General features: G+C 45.8%; 1 protein-coding gene across 3 annotated transcripts in view; it reads left to right on the plus strand.

Moving 5' to 3' along the window:
* Window positions 1-21,549, plus strand: part of LOC135916947 (uncharacterized) — a 206,052-nt gene that overhangs the window by 84,855 nt on the left and 99,648 nt on the right. For 2 of the 3 annotated variants that reach the window (XM_070529954.1, XM_070529955.1), the window contains one exon: window positions 5,634-5,771. The exons of the other annotated variant lie outside the window; for it this stretch is intronic. In XM_070529954.1, coding sequence (XP_070386055.1) covers window positions 5,634-5,771 — 138 coding nt within the window. The remainder of the gene's footprint in view (window positions 1-5,633; window positions 5,772-21,549) is intronic. 3 annotated transcript variants of the gene reach the window in all.

Raw genomic sequence — 21,549 nt, forward strand, 5'->3', positions numbered from 1 at the left:
ACAGGTGTAACAACTGCCGTCTTTTCATGATCCATGTCGTCAACTGCAATCTGCAAATACCCGAAACGAAGCTCTATCGAAGAAAAATATTTGGAGCCACTGAGACTGTCAGGGGCGTGATCTATCCGAGGTAGGAGTAGACGTCATTTTTTGTTACTTGGTTAAGGTTCCGGTAGTCTGTACAGAAGCGCCAGCTGTTATTCTTATTTCTAACGAGCACGACAGGAGATGCCCACGGGCTTGAAGAAGGTTCAATGACATCACGGGCAAGCGTTTTGTCAACTTCCTCTTTTATAACTTGGCGCTCATGGATGTCGGTGTATGGGTTTGGTATAGCCGGTGTGAATCCGATGCTTGACAACTGTTGTCTGGCCCACTGGTACGTCCTGGCACCACATGAGCAGGCCCCGAAGCGCGTCTACGTGTTCGGCCGGAAAGTCAGCGGTGATCACCTTCGTTATGTTATCTAGCATCGTGGGGTTGGAACCAATAGCAGCGGGAGGCGGTTCAACAGGCTCAGTTAAGACGGAAACATGATAGTCGGAGGCTGGAGCTAGGGTTGCAAGAGAGATACCCTGGGGTATCGGGCATAGTCCAAAATACATAATTGGGAGACATGCGGCATTGCCCTTTATATTGATGACTGCTTGCGGGAACATGACATTCTGCGAACAGAGGACGGTTGCGTTGGGCTACACGATGTAATCGCTGTCACCCACAGGGTGATCAGGAGAGCCTTCGATGTACGTAGGTCACGGCTAGATGTTGTAGATGAATGTAATCGGCGGAACACAGCCGAATCGGCGCAGGATCAAAAGTTTCACCGTTATGAGGCAAGGCAAGCGGGAGAACCCCTGGAGAGCAGTCAATAAGAGCCGAATGTGGCGAGAGAAAGTCAAGTCCTAAAATGAGTGCATGTGGGCGCTGATCCAAGACGTAAAACAAAACTGAAGTGTAGCGTCAGGCAACATTGACACAGGTGGTACAAAACCCAGCAATAGCTGGAGTCGCACTAACGGCTACGCGTACTACAGTGATCGGAGCAGGGGTACGAACTTTCTTCCGACCAATACGGAGGTTTCATTTCATGACCGACATGTAGGCACGGGTGTAAATAAGTGCGATGCCAGGTATACCGTGCACGTCTACGTTGATGAGGTTGTGATTTCCTGGTAGTGTGAACAGAGGAATTTCGGGTCGGGTCGTCGTGGCAGGCTAACCTCTCGGAACAGCACCTGTCAGTGTTCCGATGAGCTGCGGGAGTATGAAGGAGAACGAGAGCGATGACGCAGAGGTGAGCAGAGCCGGTGTCGGTATGGTGAAGAAAAGTGGTTTAATCTTGCTGGCCATGATGGCGGAGCGCTGTCGTCGTCACTGTGTACCGGTACTCGGGAATTACCACCTAAGCATCGGATGTTTCGATAACTCGGCCAAGGCTGCGAGTTCCAAGCACTGTGACAATTGCGGGAAAGTGTCCAATGCGTCCACAACAGAAGCAGATGGGCCTGTCATCGGAAGTGCGCCATTTTGACGAATTCTGTTAACGAGGACGAACCGTTGGACGTCTGTATAAATCAGGTGCGGTCGGCTGGCGGTAGTCAGGTCCGTTGACTGGGCAAAGCGTCTGTGATCCTGCGTTTGCTAGTTCTGGATGCACAGCGGTTTGGATAAGGGAAAGGGCTTCATGGTACCCATCGGAGTTACGCCCTTCGAAGGAAGCTTGATTATCGCGGCGGATGATGCGCACAATATTGTCGGACGCAGAAGGAATGGGTTCAACGGGTGGAAGACGGAGGTACTCGCAAGTAGACGTTGTAGCCTGTTCGGAATACGTGTGAAGTTAGGAGTAATGCAGCGACTTTTTGCTTTTTCATAGCGTCGGCATTCATTGATGACGTCTTGTACTGTACATGAGTTCTTGAAAACCAGAAGTGTAAGCGCGTCATCTGCGATACCTTTGAGGATATGCACAACCTTTTTTGTTTCCGGCATCGTGTCATCGACTTTGCGACAAAGCGCGAGCACATCCTAGGTGTACATCACATGTGACTCGGTGCAAGTCTGAGCTCGGTATGCAAGTTAGTTCTGCGCAGCACGACGGCGTCCGATGGGCTAGCCGAACAGATTGATGAGTCCTGTCGCTTACATACCTCCCAGCTCGTAAGTTCCTGTTCATGGTTCAGAAACCACACTTGTGCCAGGCCCTCCAGGTAAAATATGATGTGCTCACCCGTTCGTACAGATGAAGCCAATCTTCGATGTCGGTGTTGTCAGAGCCGGAAAAGGTACCGGGGTAACGCGGTTTTGACAAGACGACAGGGTGGTGGGCAGTGGGTAGTTGAGTCACGGATGGTGACCTGCTCGAAGTCTTCTCGTCCCCGCTGTGCGCTGGCATTGTAGCTGCCGCCTAGGAACGTCCGCTGCGTAAATCCATCTTGAAACTTGAAAAGCCCGCACTCTCCATCAAAACTTTACGGAGAGAAAAGAGGCATGACAATATATTTACGAGATATATACAACAGACAGAGGACAGGCATACAAGATGGAGCCCGTGCGGACGAGTATCGGCGATCGTTGTCTTTGTCAGTCCTCTCATCATCGTTCGCTCCTGCAGCGCCTCGTAGCAATATATATTCTTTATATTACGCAAGGAACTGCCCCATACATTCGAATAAGCGCATCAATAGTACGACTTGGCAAAGGGCAACGAAAGACACCCTCGGATTCTCAAGCATATATTATCTGAAGGCATGTGATTTCACTAATGTCGAGAAAGACAGACTTGACATGTCGAAACTAGTTACATTAGAACATGACCTTTACACAATCAAAATTTTTCTAGCAGTACACTCAATATAAAGGCCTCCCGATGCGGTGTTGATCATTCAAAACAACCTGGAATAATAAATCAGGTGCTGCATGGGCAAGCTTTGACAAAATCAAGAATCGAGAGGAGACATGCAAGAAATTACGTCAATATTAGCTATTCTACATGTTTTTGGTGAGTTATAATAGTGTTTCAATTCTTTGTTTCGCTGATTTTTGCAGAGGCCACTTTTTCACGTTTCTTTCATGCACTAACAAGCATTACATTGACTCGCATACTTATTTAACTGTATCCGGAGACACCAGCTAACAAATGCTAAACGTTATCGCTAGGCGCAGGACTCGGCTGCACGTATCGCATGTTTCGCGAATGTTATCAGTGGTTGTGGCGGTTGTCTGTTGCCAACGACCCTTGTATATTCTGACTGCATAAGCGTCACGAATTGTGTAGTAGTTTCTAGAAGGCGCTCGGTCACCAGGTGAACACGTTGAAACTTTCGACGACTGATATATGAAAGCTGACGCGCTTGCCCCACAGATGAGATTTCCAACGGTCGCCGCTCTCGGTGCGGATGAGTGTTGCTTTTGCTGGGCACAAGTTCGCCAAATAAAACGTTAAATTTGTCACTGCCAGTTTTGACTCTGCATCCTTTTTCACAGTAACTACTACCTGACAATACTACCTATGGCATCCTTTTTCACAGTAACTACTTCCTGACAATATTTCTAACACAGATCTTTTGAGTAATACTTTGCACGCCTGATTCTTACAGTTGGCTGCGCAATTAGCTACAAAAATTATGCAGATCCCACGCACTGTGGGAATCGATCTAAGCGAAGGATTCCGTGCTGTATACTTTGATTGGCGATAATTAGCGGTGATGTTCACGGCTAAAGCTTAATTCCTCAACGTTTAGTCTAACACCAGAGCGGTGAGTTGATGTTAAACGTTACTTTGCAGGCACCACTCCTGTTTGTAAGCAGAACACACAGGGAGAGGTGCGAGCTTGAGTCGTTGTTGTGTGCCATATTTTTTTTAATTCTTTTATTTACAGAATACAGCAGGCTAACTTGTGACCCAGGCAGGAGGGAATACGTTCATACAGTAATGTAATTAAATAGGTTAATAAATACGTTATTAAATACGTTACTTAAATAACCTCTGACAGGGTTGACCATAGTCATTGTCTCACATGGCATATCGCATTGTGGCAAAAGCAGTAAACTTGAATTGTAATATGGTGCGGTACGTGCCAGAACCACAATCGGATCATGAGGCACGCCGTATTGGCTGACTCCAGATTAATTTTGACACTGTGATGTTCTTTAACGTGTCCCAAAACCTAAGTGCAGGTGTGTTTTATATTTCGCCCTCGTAGAAAGGCGGTGCCGCGGTTGGGATCAAATCCACGGCCTTTAGCAATGCCATAGCCACAAAGCTAACGAGGCGGGCTCAGAAGTGCTTATTTGACGGTCGACCGCTTCCGTAGTGTATCCTGGACCCTGCGGTGCGCTTTAATTGATGCGGCTCTTCTTCTGCACGCCCTGCGTAAGTTGCTCGCTTGACATATTTCCATGGAGTTTATTTTTCAGAAATAGCAGCAACGTACGGTACCATACTTTGAACGTAAGCTTATCCTGTTTCCCCGCAATCGCTCTCGTATAGTTGAGGGGTTTTCGTGCCTTCTCACGTCGCTTCCCCCCTCTCTTGTATGGGATCTGCCTCTTGTCCTTCCTCTCCTTCTCCTTCTCTTCTCCTCTCTACAGTTCCATCTGCCTCCCTTCTAGCCTCATGAGAGTGGCTGTACTAGCAGAATGCCAGCAAACTTGAAAGTAGAAAAATTCGAGAACCCGACAGAGACAAAGCGACAGGAAGGTGGTTGGACGTGCGTGCGCTGGCCTCGCACGTAGGTAGAAAGAGAAGCGCTGCAGTATCTACAATGCTTCTGGTGTGAGTCATGGATAATGCCAGCTCTCAAGCGGCTAATGTGGCGATGGCCTCTGAGCTCCAGAGGGTATTGTGCACATTTGACGTGGTCAGGTTAAAACGAGTTTCTCGCGTCGCCTTTTATTCTTACTCGCGCTGTAATCTATGCAGCCGCAGCAGCAGCCGCAGCCATGGCGGCGGCGGCGGCAGCAGTGGTAGCGGCAGCAGCAGCAGCAGCGGTGACGGCGGCGGCAGGAAAGTCGAAAGAAGAGGCAAAGAAAGCTTCGCTTAAAAAAAAACGCACAGCAGCTTTTCATAGGATATGGCATAGTTGTGTATGTGTTTGCAAAGGTATCTTGTAGACAGACGTATGCTGCTATTGTTACTTCAAAGGTGAAAAGAAACTGTTGCGACAGGCGTACATTCATTAACAAAACGTGTTTTTCATGTCTGAAAGAGCATACAGATCACCAACTTATTGTTTCAAGCTTAGTTTACAGCAGGCTGTTTTAGGCCGCACTGGATGGTCTAAGACAAATTAGCCCAGCAACATTGCGCCGCGGCCGAGGAGCGAGTGTCGGCGCGCGTAAGAGCTTGTGTCCAGTGGTAGCGGGCCCTTTTCCTCCATCCTACGCGAAGTGATGCGTTCACTTGTCAGCGCATGCCGAAGCTTGCCGACACGTGCCAGTGGTTGGGCCTTAACGCGGCTGCGCGGGCCTGATCAAAGGATGTCACCACCCTGTATGGCGGGAGGCGACGCTGACATCGAGACACCCTACTTTCTGTAGTCGAGGTTGACTGTTCAGTGAAGGAGCGTACTGGAATGCGGGAGTCGCTGCCAGGAGCAAGGCTGATGCAGTGACCCTTCGTACTTTTCCAGAACGGTACGAGACGTGCACCGAGGGTGAGTGCAGGGCCTCGCTGTGCGGCCCCACGGTCGAGTTGGCGTGTGAGGCGGAAGTCCCCTGGTTCGACAACAAGTGTGAATGCTGTGACTGGTGCCTGCGGAAAACATTAGGTGCGGAGCGTTGCATTTGCTAAGGGTGAATTCGTACTTGGAACCGAGAGTGAGCGCAGCAAAGCAACTATAGGTGGGAGAACTTATTGGGGTGGGGCACGAATATCACGTTTGCAGTCGTTTTCCCCTGCACGTGTTCGTTTTTCCCGTACTGTGTCCCTGCGGTGACGCTTGCCACAAATCCGACTAAAGGCGTCCATTCGTCGACGCACCGAGCATTCTTTCGTGGCGTCTCTCTGCTAGAGACGGCTCCTCTAACAAAAAATAATAACGGAGGAAACCATAGTGAAATTATATATTAGACTCGCCTTTTGCGGGTTCCAAGTTGTTCATAATCTATTACACACGTAATTCACCAAATTGCTGAGGTATTCTAAGTAGAACTTGTATACATGTACCGCTGCTTATGTTTACAAAAATTAAAATCTGAACAATTGCTGTAATATGCAAGAAATAATATAGGCTTTGTAGTATCATAAATTGAGTTTTGTGTCGGCTCCTGCCGTCTTTCCAAGTCGATGTTTTTCCCAGCACTTTCGACGAGGAAGCAAGAAAAAGAAGCGCACAATGTGTGCAGGGAAAAGAATTGATTCTGCAGCTTGCACTGTTACGCACTATTATTATGCAGTTCAACTTTGGTCTTTCAATGCCTCTCCCTTTCCACCAATAAATTAGTAAAGAAAATAAGTAAATAAATAATATAAATGAACCAATTATTGCCTTTACCTTCTACATGCAGCTTGATTACAGAGTCATAATAAGGTTAATTCACAAACTTGAACACACAATAAAAGTGGGAAAATACCAGTTAGGAATATTGTCCGACAAGGAGGCGCAACCTCTCCAATGTTATCTGCTTCATGAGTGTAAAAAGTTTACGAACTGGTAGAGACGTATTAGGAGCTTTAGAATTTGTGCCTAAAAGATTAAGGTAATGTTTAACAGTTTAACAAGGGTTAGTGATTGTCTGCCAGCCACTTGAAGCACCGCTGAGGTATATTAATCTAGGCCAAGTAGTAAAAGGAGATCAGAATCATGAGGAAAAAAAATCTGCGGACGAAATAAAAATGCTTCGATCGCACGGAGCATCACCCTGTCAAGTCACGGATGCCAGCGTATTGACATTATTGAAAAGTGCATAGTCAGTGTGTTCTAGTAGTACTTGTGCGGCTGAATTTCATGTCTGCTGTACCCACTACTTCCACAGCGCCATCAAGAAAACATGAGAGAAGCTAAGGACCGTGCAACGGGCCACGGAAGGCAAAATGACAGGCGTAACAATAGGACACAGGAATACGGTAGTATGTATTTTTTTTTTTAATATTTGGGGTTTTACGTGCCAAAACCACTTTCTGATTATGAGGCACGCCGTAGTGGAGGACTCCGGAAATTTTGACCACCTGGGGTTCTTTAACGTGCACCTAAATCTAAGCACACGGGTGTTTTCGCATTTCGCCCCCATCGAAATGCGGCCGCCGTGGCCGGGATACGATCCCGCGACCTCGTGCTCAGCAGGTAGTATGTATTAGAGACCAAACGAGGGTATAGATGAAAATATATAGTATTTGAGCGGAGCTGGCCAGGCCATGTATTGCGTAGAGTGGATGACCGTTGGTCTATGGAATGTGAAGGTACAGAGACAGTTCTTAAGAGACGCCTGCATGTCTGCCCGGTGTTGCAAATGGGACGCAAGCCCCAAGGGTAGCGTTGGCCTGGCGGCCTGGGGCACAGCTGGAAGCATCCTAAGGTCCTGGCAAAGGATGAGTTGACTGCTAACAGAACAACTTGTTTATTCTAGCATCGCAAAAGAGCGGCCGGTCAGGTCGACCGAAGTGGAGAAACGGGAGAGCACGTTACTCGACTGAATAAATCGAAGCTTCTCTCTTGGCGTCTGGGGGCAGCTGCTTTTATACTCTCGGAGTCGAGGGCAAGAAGGAAAGGCTCGGATGAGGTGCACGTGACGGTGGCGCACGGACACGTTGTGACAAGAAGTGACGTATCCGCCGGGCCGGCGCCGGTCAGACCTCCTCGCTTCACCGTTGGGGAGCTCCTCTCCCCGGCTGCCGCGCTTTGACAAGCGTGGGTACCAACATGCACACACACACACACACGCACACACACGAAGACACGTGGCATTGAAACATGCCTGGACGTGCTTGGCAGGAGGCGTTGCGGCAGCGCTGAACTGGCCAAAATGTCCGCCGCTTTGAACGAAGCCTCGGCGTCCGTTGCATCCGCGCCGGCTATACCGCACGTCGGAGGCGAAAGGTAACACCGGCTGTATACCTAGCATGCCATTCCAGGTGGTAGCCTACTTACAGTGATAGAGAGTGTGCCCAAGGAGATGGCGACTCACTGGAGGGTAGAAAAGGATTTGGTGGTGTGATAAGATTACGGGATTAACAGAAATTGGATGAAGTGAGCTGACGCAAAACAGTTGAGATCGCTTGTGGAGGCACTCATCCTGCAGAAGATGTAGCTTGGTGGATATAACTGTTGCTGCTGTTGATGATGTTAAGGGGACGTATGTTAAAAAAGTCAGTGAACCTTGAATGTTGAAATATACGTACTCGGTCAGATGGGCTACGTTTTGCGGACTTTTGCGGAAAGGACACCAACCGTACATTTGCTGACATTGACGAAGCGTTGAGCCATACGGATTACAATATCTTCATCATGAAACGTTGACAGATATTGCATTATACGTTAAAGGGATAATTGTTCTAGCTCGTAAAGCGTTGGGATAATGAGAAACGAACAAAGAAGACACACGTTCTTCGTTCCTTCGATTAAAGGTGCTGCTAGAGCGCCGACTGAAATAACAAACGAAGCATCAGGATAAAGTCGCTGCGAGAAGGTGCTATGAAAATACGTGACCTTGTACGTTAGCACGTAAAACTGGACCCAAAGTGAAATTATTGACTCGCGTATAGATTGTCCATGTTTTCCGTGAACGTTTTTCACGCGCGAATCTGTGTTTCAGTGTTATCGCGCAGCGCAATATGAAACGTTATGTACCTGAAGCTTCTCGAATGATATCGCTGGTTTTATTCGTTGTCTGTTGTCACCGAAACTTCTACAATCAGACTGTATGCGTGACACGAATTGCGTTGTACTTTCCGGAAGACACGCGAACACCAGCACCCGTAGATAAGATTTCGACGATCGATGACTGTGCTCGCCGATATTCTTGTGCATTGAGCGGCAATTGTTTTGAGGGCACAGGTTCGCCCAGGAAACACTGGCGGAACTCGCTAAGCTGCACCGTTCGCACGTAATTTCTCAACCAAAATGTTCTTACGGTACAATAAGGATGCAACCGAAGTGGCTCCGCATTTAACTTACTACGTTGTATCAGAGATTATGAGGAGGAATCGAAGCTCGGATTAAACGACGAGAAATAAAAGAAGCGCGGTCAACTGGTGGTACATCATGCGTCTGTTGTTGAAGCTATATTTTTACGCCCAGATCATTACACACACCTTTTCGACAGCTTCCTTTTCGGGGCATCTGCTACAGCACCGACACGTGCAACCACGCTCGTGCATTCACTGCACCGCCATCAAAAGAATGCCAGGGAAAGTGTCACGCATTCTTCTCACATTTTTGCGAGGCACAGGACTGACGGACACATGGTAGCATCTATGGAAAAAATAGAAACGCTCAGGTGGAGCAATGGACGGCCAGATCTGCCAGGCTAGCACCGCCTGTAATAACGACACCACCACCACCATATTACAAAGTGAATAAATGGAATAAAAGGGAAAAAAGAACGCTGCCCAATATATAGTTAATATGGGCTCAAGGCAAGGCAACCACTACCCGCATGTTCATCGCTATGGTGTGTGAGCTCACTGCACGTGGTTGCACGTGCGGTTCTAATGCCGCGCATATGTTCAAGATGAGCTACCTCGGCAGCGGGTACCGTCTAAAGGGCTGGTCGATGAGGCCATCGAGAGCCGACCGACGACGAAACGCGCACTTCCTCGCATATAGGATCACTGTCGAAAATACGGAGAGCTGTGAAAGCGGCCCTAAAAAGAAAATGCAGTAAGAAGCCGTGGCCACCGATACTTGTAAATTATAACAGGAGATTTCACTGTGTGAAATCCGCACGTTCAAGTTTCGCTGCTTATCAGAATTTGACATTGCATCAGCGTTCATTGCTTATTTTTGGCGTCTCGTCAGCCGATAAAACACGGTGATGCCTCGCACCAGGTCAATGCATTGTTTTGCAGGTTCAGGCGGTCGCATTCCGACAGATCTAGGCGAAATGTACAAAGGTGTCTACGCTTCAATTTTGGAGACCGGTAATAAATCATCGGTTGCTGGCGTCAGGCCCGAAACCACGCTGTCTGGCTGTCATAGCTCAAGTGGGACGTCACAGATGTCAAGTCTGATCAGTCACCATCGCCACAATGATCAGCGCCAACGTTTTCATAAATTTACCAGCCTCATAGGAACACAGGTTCAAGCGCTCGTCAGAATACTCCACAACACCATACAGGAAGCGCATAACGGCTCAACCTCCTAGCTGGTTTCGGCTCCAATCGATTCAAGTCGGCGATCTTGCGACACTGACGCACTTTGTTTGAAGCTGTCACTGAACACAGTGCGAGGACAAGGTGGGGCTGGTGGTATCCTATAGAGGTGACAGACGCCGTTCTGTAAACATGCGAAGGCGTCCTCGCACTGCGAAGTGAACTACGGCTCAAGAGCAACAGTACGTTAAGATTCCGGTCAAATTTTGGATGTTGTGAAACGTCATCAGCGTACTTTCATGTCCACTGCAGGACGAAGGCCTCTCCCAGTGACCTCTAATTACCCCTGACCTGTGCACCTGACCCGCGCTAACTGATTCCAAGTTGTACCTGCAAATTTCTTAATTTCGTCACCCCACCTAATTTCCAGCCGTCCTCAACAACGTTTCTTTTCCCCGAGAGCCCACTAAATATTTCTAATGGACCACCAATTATCTGTCCAATAAATTACGCGGCCTGCTCAGCTCCAATTTTTCTCTTAATTTCAACTACCACTACTCTCGTTTGCTCTGTGATCCACACAGCTGCCCTCCTGTCTCTTGACAGTAGGCCTAACATTTTTTCTTCCATCGCTTGTTTGAGCTATCCTTGTTCTCAAGCATCATTGTGAACCTCCAAGCTGCTGCCCATATAATAGTACTGAAGGAATGGAATGATTGACCCTTTTCTATTCAACCAAAGCGGCAAGCTCCTGGTCAAGATTTGGTAATACCGGCCGTAGGCGCTCCGACCTATTTTCGTTCTTCTGTAAACTTCTTTCTCATGGTCAGGGTTCACTGTGTGTAATTGATCTAGTTAACTTGCTCCTCCACACACTCTAGAGGCTGACTGCCGATCGCGGATTATTGTTCGCTTGACAGGTTGTTCAGCATTATCTTTATCTTCTGCACATTATTCTTCAACCTATCCTTACGCACTCTTGGTTAAGGTCCTCAAGCAATTGTTGCAATGTGTCCCCAGCGTTGCTGAACAGGACAATATCATCAGCACGCTGTAGGTTTCGAGATATTCGCCGTTTATCGTCGCCCTAATTCTTCCCAGTCTCAGAGCTTGAATATGTCTTCTAAGCATGCAGTGAATATAATTGGATAGATGATGTCTCCTTGCTAGACTGCTTTCTAGATAAATAGTTTTCCTCTTGCGGATAATTTAAATATATGAAGCCTGAACTCACTGAAGCTCAGTTGAAGCCTGAGACGTTGCGGATACTTGCGCTGGGGCTGAACGTAAACGTGCACGTTACACAAGATATAATATTTTGAGTTTTCAGCCAAATGCTTCAAGAACCATGGACTTGATGTGAAGATCGTTCAGTCCTTCAGTACAACCATGCGACATGAAGTTACATCACTAATTACATAAAATGTCGTAGCTTAGGCCAAACGGACTGTAATAAATAATCGAACTGTGCGCCGCCGGGAGAGCACACAAGGCAGCATAATTCGAGCGACGTATATGCTGATCTTGCTGATACGACGTCTTCCAGTGACCATGCTCAGCATCATGCACGCTTATCATTATCAACGATAATCGTCATCTGTCTTGCCCGCGTTCTTTCTTGAAAACGCTGCGCTCATTACTTTCCTGTCGACAATGCTCCATCATGCAAATAACGCGCATGCCGTTCGTGACTTGGAAGTACCGTGCTCGCAGCGTTAAAGAAAGGAAATCCGGGCAAGACAGATGACGAATATTGTTGTGTGGCAAATATACACCATAGAGGAAGCAATACAACAAGAGCGGACACTCCCATAGAGCCCAGCGGCCCAATTGACTGCAGCGCACCAAGGCGTCGCCGTTACTACCTGAACCACACTTCCGGTTTTGTGCACGTGCGTTTTGAATACTAGCTGGTATGCGTCACACCGGCTGCGCGTCTTTTTTTATTGCTTCTACAGCTTAACTGCGCACAGTCTTCGTGCTAAATCGTTTTAGTATTAACTAAAATTGATTGCGAACGATCTTTACAAGCCTCTATCGAATATGTGCCATGTGCAATTTCATAAAGACGCAAGACGCCTTGTGAAATGAGAAAATGGTTATTTTATTCTATATAAATGCTCGTTGCGGGCTTTTCGTGCATCCATCCAACGATGTGGCACGAAGCTGCAGCAGTCCCCGCAGGAAGCTCCACCAGATGTCAGCTGAAAAATTACAAGCAAGCGTCAATTTGATACTAACATGCAAGAATAATGCGTGTAGAGGCGAAGCGTGCGAAAGTGGTGAATGGGTGGCATTACAAACGAAAGCTTTTACACACTCGGTGTAGAAAACACCCGACTAATCCACCCTCCCCCCCAAAAAATACCGTACATACCACGAAAACATTATATTTCCAAGCATTACCCTCTTCCCGGGCCTTATTTCCTGCGCTTCAATGGCACGAATAAACGGGCTACTGTGCATTTCCTGAAGTTGGCTAGAACCGACGCAATAGTACACTCTAAAAACTAGGCAAGGTATCACAGGAGTGAAGCGGCCGATTTACTATTCAAAGCGTTGTTTTACTCTCGCAAAATGTCGAGGAGAGTGAAATGCATTGTTCACTCTATCACCAAGGAGAGAGAGAAATGTGCTTTTCACTCTCCCCTTTAGAGAGAGAGTAGAATGCCCGTTCTACTCTGGCGGCAATAGAGAACAAAACGTAGCGTAATCTCCTGCTTCAACTGTAGGTGGCTGGCCCCGAACATGGCAATGTATCATTCATGCACGCTGAGCAAAGAACACATCGTTTTGCTTCTAAGAGAACAGGCAGCCGCAGTTCAAAGGAACGCGTAGCGATCGCTCTACTTTTTCACTCAGAGTTGCTCCACCGCGCGCGCGCGCACGCTCAAGGTCGCGGAACAACACAGCACCGGAGAAAGGTGATCCGTCCAGCGAGCAGCAAGGAAGGCCAGCCAAGGGAGTCAGCCATCTCGCGTCGCCACGAAAACACGACAGTCGTTCGTCATGCCTTGGATATAACAACAAATCCTCCACGGTAAGTGAATTCTAACTTAGGTGCACATTCTCCGTATATGTCATGCTATTGCCAGGAAGTCGTCGCTGTGCTTAGCCAACGCGATTGACAACGGACTAGGCATACGCGCTGTGTCTCTCGATGTCAATCGAAAAAGCCAATCGTCGCGATAACTGCATGTGATTTTATCACTTTGCCGGTGTCCGTAAGAGCTTTGTAAATCGCTAACGCTGCCAGAACTATGGTATGTTCATTAAGACGCCAGGTGAGAGGACGCTTAAAATGGTTTGTTCCCCAGCCCGTGATTCCGAGCCTATGCGGAGCGTGATTAGCGTGTGTTTTGTGTGTTTGAATTTATTCAATTTGCCAGTGTACTGTGTACGGAACGCTGTTGAACTAAGGAATAACATAACAGAAGGCGTCATTTTGCTGGCAGCATGCTTTTGTTATAAATAAGCCGCGCGCTTGACGGTGTCTCGCGCAGGTGGAATCTGCGACCACTGAAGTTACGTGCAGCACCAGTGCTAGTTAGAAACTTTGCCGCAGGCATTCAGCTGCATGCTGCAAGAGGTCCATTGGGCGCGTTATCTTGAACTTAATGAAAACGCATGAGGAATTCATGTTTTATGCTGAAAAAAGTATAAACCCCCTATAAGCGATCTTGCGCGCGGCAGCTACAAGCGACGCGATGGAGATGGCTGTCGCGTTCGCTGATCGCCCACAAGTCGTACTCCGTGCGAGCGACGATTTTGAGCGACGCCTCCCAGTGTTGCCGGCATGTTGGCTGCAATCACGTGTGACGCGTGCTTTAGTAATTTACGTTGATGTATTTTACTATGAAAAGTAGCGTAAAATATTTCCGGAGGTATTGCAGTAGGTTCGTATCCTTGCACGTATAAAAATTGAATCATTTGCTCGTTCCGCGCGACAATCGGTAGTATTTGAGTGATGTACATCCAGTTCCGGCTTCGCGTTATTGGCTAGTCGCTCATAGCGCTTCCGGGCGACGAGCGACGATTTCTAGATTTCCAGAACCGAGCCATCTGTTCAAGCGACGGCCCATTTTGTCGCTCGTCGCCATCGCGCACTAAATCGCTCTCACAGTGTTTATCCCTAAGACTGAACTGTTTTTGCGCATGTATTGAAATGGTGTGATTATAGGTCTGGTTTTTTCTCCTTTTGCGGTTTTCGTGCACGGTGCGAAACTGAAAGGATGCTTATGTCTACGAACTCGGTGAATTGTCGAGCAGCTAGTTATGCATCGGCATCGAATATAACGGCTGCTGTGTGGAATTACAATTGCAGGGGCGCTTTGCATACGCTTATTGTTTTGGACATGCCTGTGCATTTGCTAATTTGAGTTGGCGTGTCAGAGTTATGTCATATGAACAGCTAAATCAGCCTTCCTCTCGGGGTTACAAGCGTAATGTGTGCATTTTGCTATTGCATGGCAGATCAAAATGAGGTTATCGCTTGAATATTCTTAGTAGAGAAATAAAATATGAAAATAAAATGTTGCTTTAATTCCGTGTTACGAGTCGTCTGCCGTACACAGAATAATAAGTTGGTCTAATAAACTAATAACTGCGGTTTAACTGCAACTTTTACAAGCCTTCAAGAATCTAAAATGCTAGATTTCAAACTGCAGCAGTAGTCGGGTCTGTCAAAAGTGAACTCCATTGCGCACCTTATACATGAAAATAAGTTCATGCCTTTTAGTAAGCTTAGATGCAGGCCGCAATGAACTTTCTTGTTAGTATTGAAATGTGGGTAAGCTTGCCATAACAAGCCTTGTTGCCCTTTTTTAGACCCACATCCATATATCCATTGAACTGAAGGACAATATTTTCATCTCTACTGAGCATCATGTTTGCAGCTATAAGCCTCAAATTATGGCTTCAGCAGTGATACAACCAGGGATGGTGCGGGGGGCACACTGGACACGTGCTTAGGATGTGTCACAAGTGGTGTTTGCGATACACCAGACTTATGGCAGACCTATGACATCTGAAAATGACCAATATTCTATTTATTAGCAGGAGTATTCTAACATTCGTGACAAACAAGGATGAACTTTTGGTTTTTTGTTTTTTGCTTAACTCTAAAAATTGAAGTTAGTTTACCAGTTGACTGTTGCAGTAATTTGGATGTTTTCGATGCATTTCACTAGGAAAGCTAAGAGCTAAGACTTTCTTTTATGGCCATGGCCTTGACTGTCTTGATGTTGTTTTGCACCATGCCCTTGTGTTGACTTTTGCATACAATATTTTTCAGGCACCCGCTTTATATAACGCAAGAAGGCAGCTGGAAAGACACGAGGATGTGAAAGAGCCAGTGCAGCGCGACTTCACGTAGTGCAGAGAAGCGAATGACAAAAAATAAAAATACATTGGCATGCAATTTGGAAAAGAAAACTAGTATGTGCGTATATTGGGTGTACCATTTGACCAAATGTCAACAAAATCAAGATACAGTATGTTACACCAAGATGAAAATTCTCACGTGCTCTAGGCAGTCATCTAACATGGTATATTTATGTAATGTCTCTGATTGGAAAGTCAAATCAAGTATGCTCTCTGGAGACAAACACATAGCAGCAAGCGTCATTGAAAAGTTAGAAATGTGTTTAAAAAAAGCTGATTATTTCTGAGAAGTGACTGCTTTTTGTCTTGCCTCTCAACAGATACATCCATGTGATAAAAAATAGCGGTACAATGAAATTGCATATTTGCTTAGTGACATGATACATACTTGCAATGAGCACGGTGCCTGTGTTTACTATAAAAAGCAATAGCCCATGCTTGGTAAGGTTAGGCCCACTACAACATGCAGGCATGGGTGATTGGCGCTTTTTTATTTCTGTGTCGTGAGGTCTATTGACGTGCGTATAGGTGCAGTGGCACGCAGTATGGCTAGTACAAGAAAGGGGAGGGGGGGCAGATATATGTAACTCACTGTACATGACACAGGGCATAAGAAATCCGTGTTCAGCAACTATGTTAAATGCCATGTACGTAAATTTTACAACGCTTCTCATCTGAAGCGCGCACAGGTGCATATTGAAGAAAAGTTTTCCAGGGTACATAATTTAGTGCGCAATTTACACAAATTTTCGTCTAACCACGAGACATAATAATTTGAATATATTGCACGGAAAAACCTAGAGCGAATTGAATTGTGCGTCATCTTCGTGTGTATACATATAGTCTTTTCTATGCATTAGGTTTTTCGCGTAATGCATTATCAGTTGACAGCCTATCTTATCATGTGTTCTCTGTTTACATTACAGTTGTTTATTAGTTTACTCACTTGCTTTGCGACTTATGAAATGCCGGCGTATATATATTTTCAACATTTGACATAACCCTGTATGTTTTGTAGGGACAACCGAGGACGTGCATTTCTCAGCACCCAGTCAACTGCCAGAAGTGACTCAAACATTGGCCACCCGTAAGTGGACATCAGTTGCAATTTCACATTATGCAGTTGGCTGCTGCCTTGTACTGAGGCTTTTTTTTTTAATGAGATGGTGGTGTCGTTCTAATGTACATTTTGACCACAAAGGTGCGATCATGTCTCACAGAGGCATATACGGTTGCTATTCTCTGCGAGGTACGTGTTTTCGTGTTCGTGAAGAATTTGTGTTTGGCAGTATTGTCGCCCAATGAGTCAGATATAAACACTGTAACTCGCCACTGCCGGCAAGTAGTTGCGAGAAACGCAATATATTATGACGCTGTAATGTTATTTCATAATTTCGTATTAAAGTTTTGCAGCAGGAAAGAAGGTTGCTATTCCAGGTAAACATGTCTTTTTCTCACCAGTTGTTTAACAAAACTGTGGATGCGTGAAATTCGTGACTTATGAATAGATTTTAATTCATCCCTTAGTAATGCTTCTAAAAGAGACTAGAAATAGCATGTGACTACCTCTCCAATCAGCAGATCATACACTTACAGTCATAAGTGGTAGTTCCATGCAGTCTCGCACTCTATATAACCTTTCCTTTCAGCAGCATTGGAACTGGTGGCTGCGTTTTCAGAAGGAGGAGTGCACTTGGCACTGTATATGTATGAGTGAATTCGGTTTTCGTTGTATGTGTCGGCTCGCTGACGCAAACAGTGCAAAAATGAGTTGTACCATGAAGCTGACGACGCCTTCTGCTGCTAGAAATGCGGCACTTCATATTTTATAGTGCTGCATGACATTTAAATCAAAGCTAGCAAATAAAATGATCAACAAAACTAACTGCTGTTATAGCTGTTTTCCTCAAAGAAAGCTTGTCCTTTATGAGCTGTGTTAATCTGAGCTCTCCACCGATGTTTCAGTAGTATTATCCATTAGTGAGTGAGAGATTGGGGGCAATTAATTGTGTTAGTGTTTAAATGGTGTCCTAATTATGTGCATTTGTTCCAACAAAGTTGTCTAGATTACTTTATTGTGTAGTGTAAAGATTATGAAACCATCAGCAACTGCTGAGTTGCTAACATGCATATGCATTTGCCGGACAGGCTGCCATTGGAATCTGAACCTGGCGACGTTTAACGTTAGAACGTTATCTAGTGAGGCGAGTCTAGCAGTGTTATTGGACGAATTAGAGGGTAGTAAATGGGATATAATAGGGCTCAGTGAGGTTAGGTGGACAAAAGAAACATATACAGTGCTAAAAAGCGGGCACGTACGGTGCTACCGGGACTTAGCGGAGAGACAAGAACTACGAGTCGGACTCCTGATTAATAAGGAAATAGCTGGTAACATACAGGAATTCTGTAGCATTAACGAGAGGGTGGCAGGTCTTGTTGTGAAACTTAATAAGAGGTACAAATTGAAGGCGGTACAAGTCTATGCCCCTACATGCAGTCATGATGACCAGGAAGTCGAAAGCTTTTATGAAGACGTGGAATCGGCGATGGGTAAAGTCAAAACAAAATACACTATACTGATGGATGACTTCATTGCCAGGGTAGGCAAGAAGCAGGCTGGAGACAAGTCCGTAGGGGAATATAGCATAGGCTTTAGGAATAGCAGAGGAGAGTTTTAGTAGAGTTTGCAGAACAGAATAATATGCGGATAATGAATACCTTTTTCCGCAAGCGGGTTAGACGAAAGTGGACGTGGAGGAGCCCGAATGGTGAGACTAGAAATGAAATCGACTTCATACTCTGCGCGAATCCTGGCATCATACAAGATGTAGACGTGCTCGGCAAGGTACGCTGCAGTGACCATAGGATGGTAAGAACTCGAATTAGGCTAGACCTGAGGAGGGAACGGAAGAAACGAATACACAAGAAGCCAATCAATGAGTTAGCGGCAAGAGGGAAACTAGAGGAATTCCGGATCAAGCTACAGAACAGGTATTCCGCTTTAGCTCAGGAAGAGGACCTTAGTGTTGAAGCAATGAAAGACAATCTCATGGGCATCATTAAGGAGTGCGCAATAGAAGTCGGTGGTAACGCCGTTAGACAGGAAACCAGTAAGCTATCGCAGGAGACGAAAGATCTGATCAAGAAACGCCAATGTATGAAAGCCTCTAACCCTACAGCTAGAATAGAACTGGCAGAACTTTCTAAGTTAATCAACAAGCGTAAGACAGCGGACATCAGGAACTATAATATGGATAGAATGGAACAGGCGCTCAGGAACGGAGGAAGCCTAAAAACAGTGAAGAAGAAACTAGGAATAGGCAAGAATCAGATGTATACGTTAAGAGACAAAGCCGGCAATATCGTTACTAATATGGATGAGATAGTTCAAGTGGCTGAGGAGTTCTATAGAGATTTATACAGTACCAGTGGCACTCACGACGATAGTAGAAGAGAGAATAGCCTGGAGGAATTCGAAATCCCACAGGTAACGCCAGAAGAAGTAAAGAAAGCCTTAGGAGCTATGCAAAGGGGGAAGGCAGCTGAGGAGGATCAGGTAACAGCAGATTTGTTGAAGGATGGTGGTCAGATTGTTCTAGAGAAACTGGCCACTCTGTATACGCAATGCCTCATAACCTCGAGCGTACCGGAATCTTGGAAGAACGCTAACATAATCCTAATCCATAAGAAAGGGGACGCCAAAGTCTTGAAAAATTATAGACCGATCAGCTTACTGTCCGTTGCCTACAAAGTATTTACTAAGGTAATCGCAAATAGAATCAGGAACACCTTAGACTTCGGTCAACCAAAGGACCAGGCAGGATTCCGTAAAGGCTACTCAGCAATAGACCATATTCACACTATCAATCAAGTGATAGAGAAATGTGCAGAATATAACCAACCCTTATATATAGCTTTCATTTTCTACGAGAAAGCGTTTGATTCAGTCGAAACCTCAGCAGTCATGGAGGCATTACGGAATCAGGGTGTAGATGAGCCATATGTAAAAATACTGGAAGATATCTATAGCGGCTCCACAGCCACCGTAGTCCTCTACAAAGAAAGCAACAAAATCCCAATAAAGAAAGGCGTCAGGCAGGGAGATACGATCTCTCCAATGCTATTCACATCGTGTTTACAGGAGGTATTCAGAGACCTGGATTGGGAAAAATTGGGGATAAGAGTTAATGGAGAATACCTTAGTAACTTGCGATTCGCTGATGATATTGCCTTGGTTAGTAACTCAGGGGACCAACTGCAATGCATGCTCACTGACCTGGAGAGGCAAAGCAGAAGAGTCGGTCTAAAAATTAATCTGCAGAAAACAAAAGTAATGTTTAACAGTCTCGGAAGAGAACAGCAGTTTACAATAGGCAGCGAGGCACTGGAAGTCGTTAGGGAATACATCTACTTAGGGCAGGTAGTGACTGCGGATCCGGATCATGAGACAGAAATAATCAGAAGAATAAGAATGGGCTGGGGTGCGTTTGGCAGGCATTCTCAGATCATGAACAGCAGGTTGCCATCATCCCTCAAGAGAAAAGTGCATAATAGCTGTGTCTTACCAGTACTCACCTACGGGGCAGAAACCTGGAGGCTTACGAAAAGGGTTCTACTCAAATTGAGGACGACGCAACGAGCTATGGAAAGAAGAATGATAGGTGTAACGTTAAGGGATAAGAAAAGAGCAGATTGGGTGAGGGAACAAACGCGAGTGAATGACATCTTAGTTGAAATCAAGAAAAAGAAATGGGCGTGAGCAGGTCATGTAATGAGGAGGGAAGATAACCGATGGTCATTAAGGGTTACGGACTGGATTCCAAGGGAAGGGAAGCGTAGCAGGCGACGGCAGAAAGTTAGGTGGCCGGATGAGATTAATAAATTTGAAGGGACGGCATGGCCACAATAAATACATGACCGGGGTTGTTGGAGAAATATGGGAGAGGCCTTTGCCCTGCAGTGGGTGTAACCAGGCTGATGATGATGATGATGATGATGATGATGATGGGATGGGCTAGTATTATGGACCACTGCTACTCTGCATTGTGACAGATCCATATAAGTGATGTAATGGGCCCCGCGAAAACCTGTGAATGTTTTACTATGGTACATAAAAAGGCTCTCCTTTTCGTCACCGGAGCAGGGGAGAGGAGCATGCAGGCACTCCTGAATGTACATATATTTCAAAACATGAGAGAGACATATTATATATATATATATATATATATATATATATATATATATATATGTATATATTTATATGTATTTATTATTGACGTTTCGGCCGGGTTTCGACCCCGGCCGAAACGTCAATAATCCGCTTCATACGCGCGTCTACTTCACTGTGAATATTTACCCGGACCCAGAACTGCTGTTTTTCTGGTGTATATATATATATATACAATTAAGCTAAAGGCAGGGACCTTTTATGACTTGTACAGTGCAACAATACAACACAGACCACAGAGAAGCACGCATGTTAACAGGTTTGATACACACAATAATTCACCCAGTTTGATACTTCAGGTGTGCTATTTTGCGCAAGGGGGAATTGAAGAAAACCAGAAAAAATAGTGGAGTTGAAAAGAAAGGAATCGTGCCAAAAAGCATGAGAAACATCGTGCAGCCAGGATCGCCAGCCGGACATCTAAAAAGCACTCTGATAAAATTACATACAGGGCAACCTTACGTATTGCTGGTTTCAATCAACTCCGATCACATGCAGCCATTACTGCAATCAAGTTGTTTCCTTATGTCATATGAGGGAATTATGTGGGCCCAAAAAGCTGTTTAGAGCTGAAGGATTATGTTCCATGCTAGCCTCATTGCCTGCTTTTTTATCATATTGTTATCAGCTGCTTATGTTAGGGCCAAAAAGTAATAGTAAGAGCTTTTTCCTGATTCGCCATTCCACA

This window comes from Dermacentor albipictus, unplaced genomic scaffold (assembly GCF_038994185.2).
Source record: "Dermacentor albipictus isolate Rhodes 1998 colony unplaced genomic scaffold, USDA_Dalb.pri_finalv2 scaffold_38, whole genome shotgun sequence".
In the NCBI taxonomy this organism is placed as follows: Eukaryota; Metazoa; Arthropoda; class Arachnida; order Ixodida; family Ixodidae; genus Dermacentor; species Dermacentor albipictus.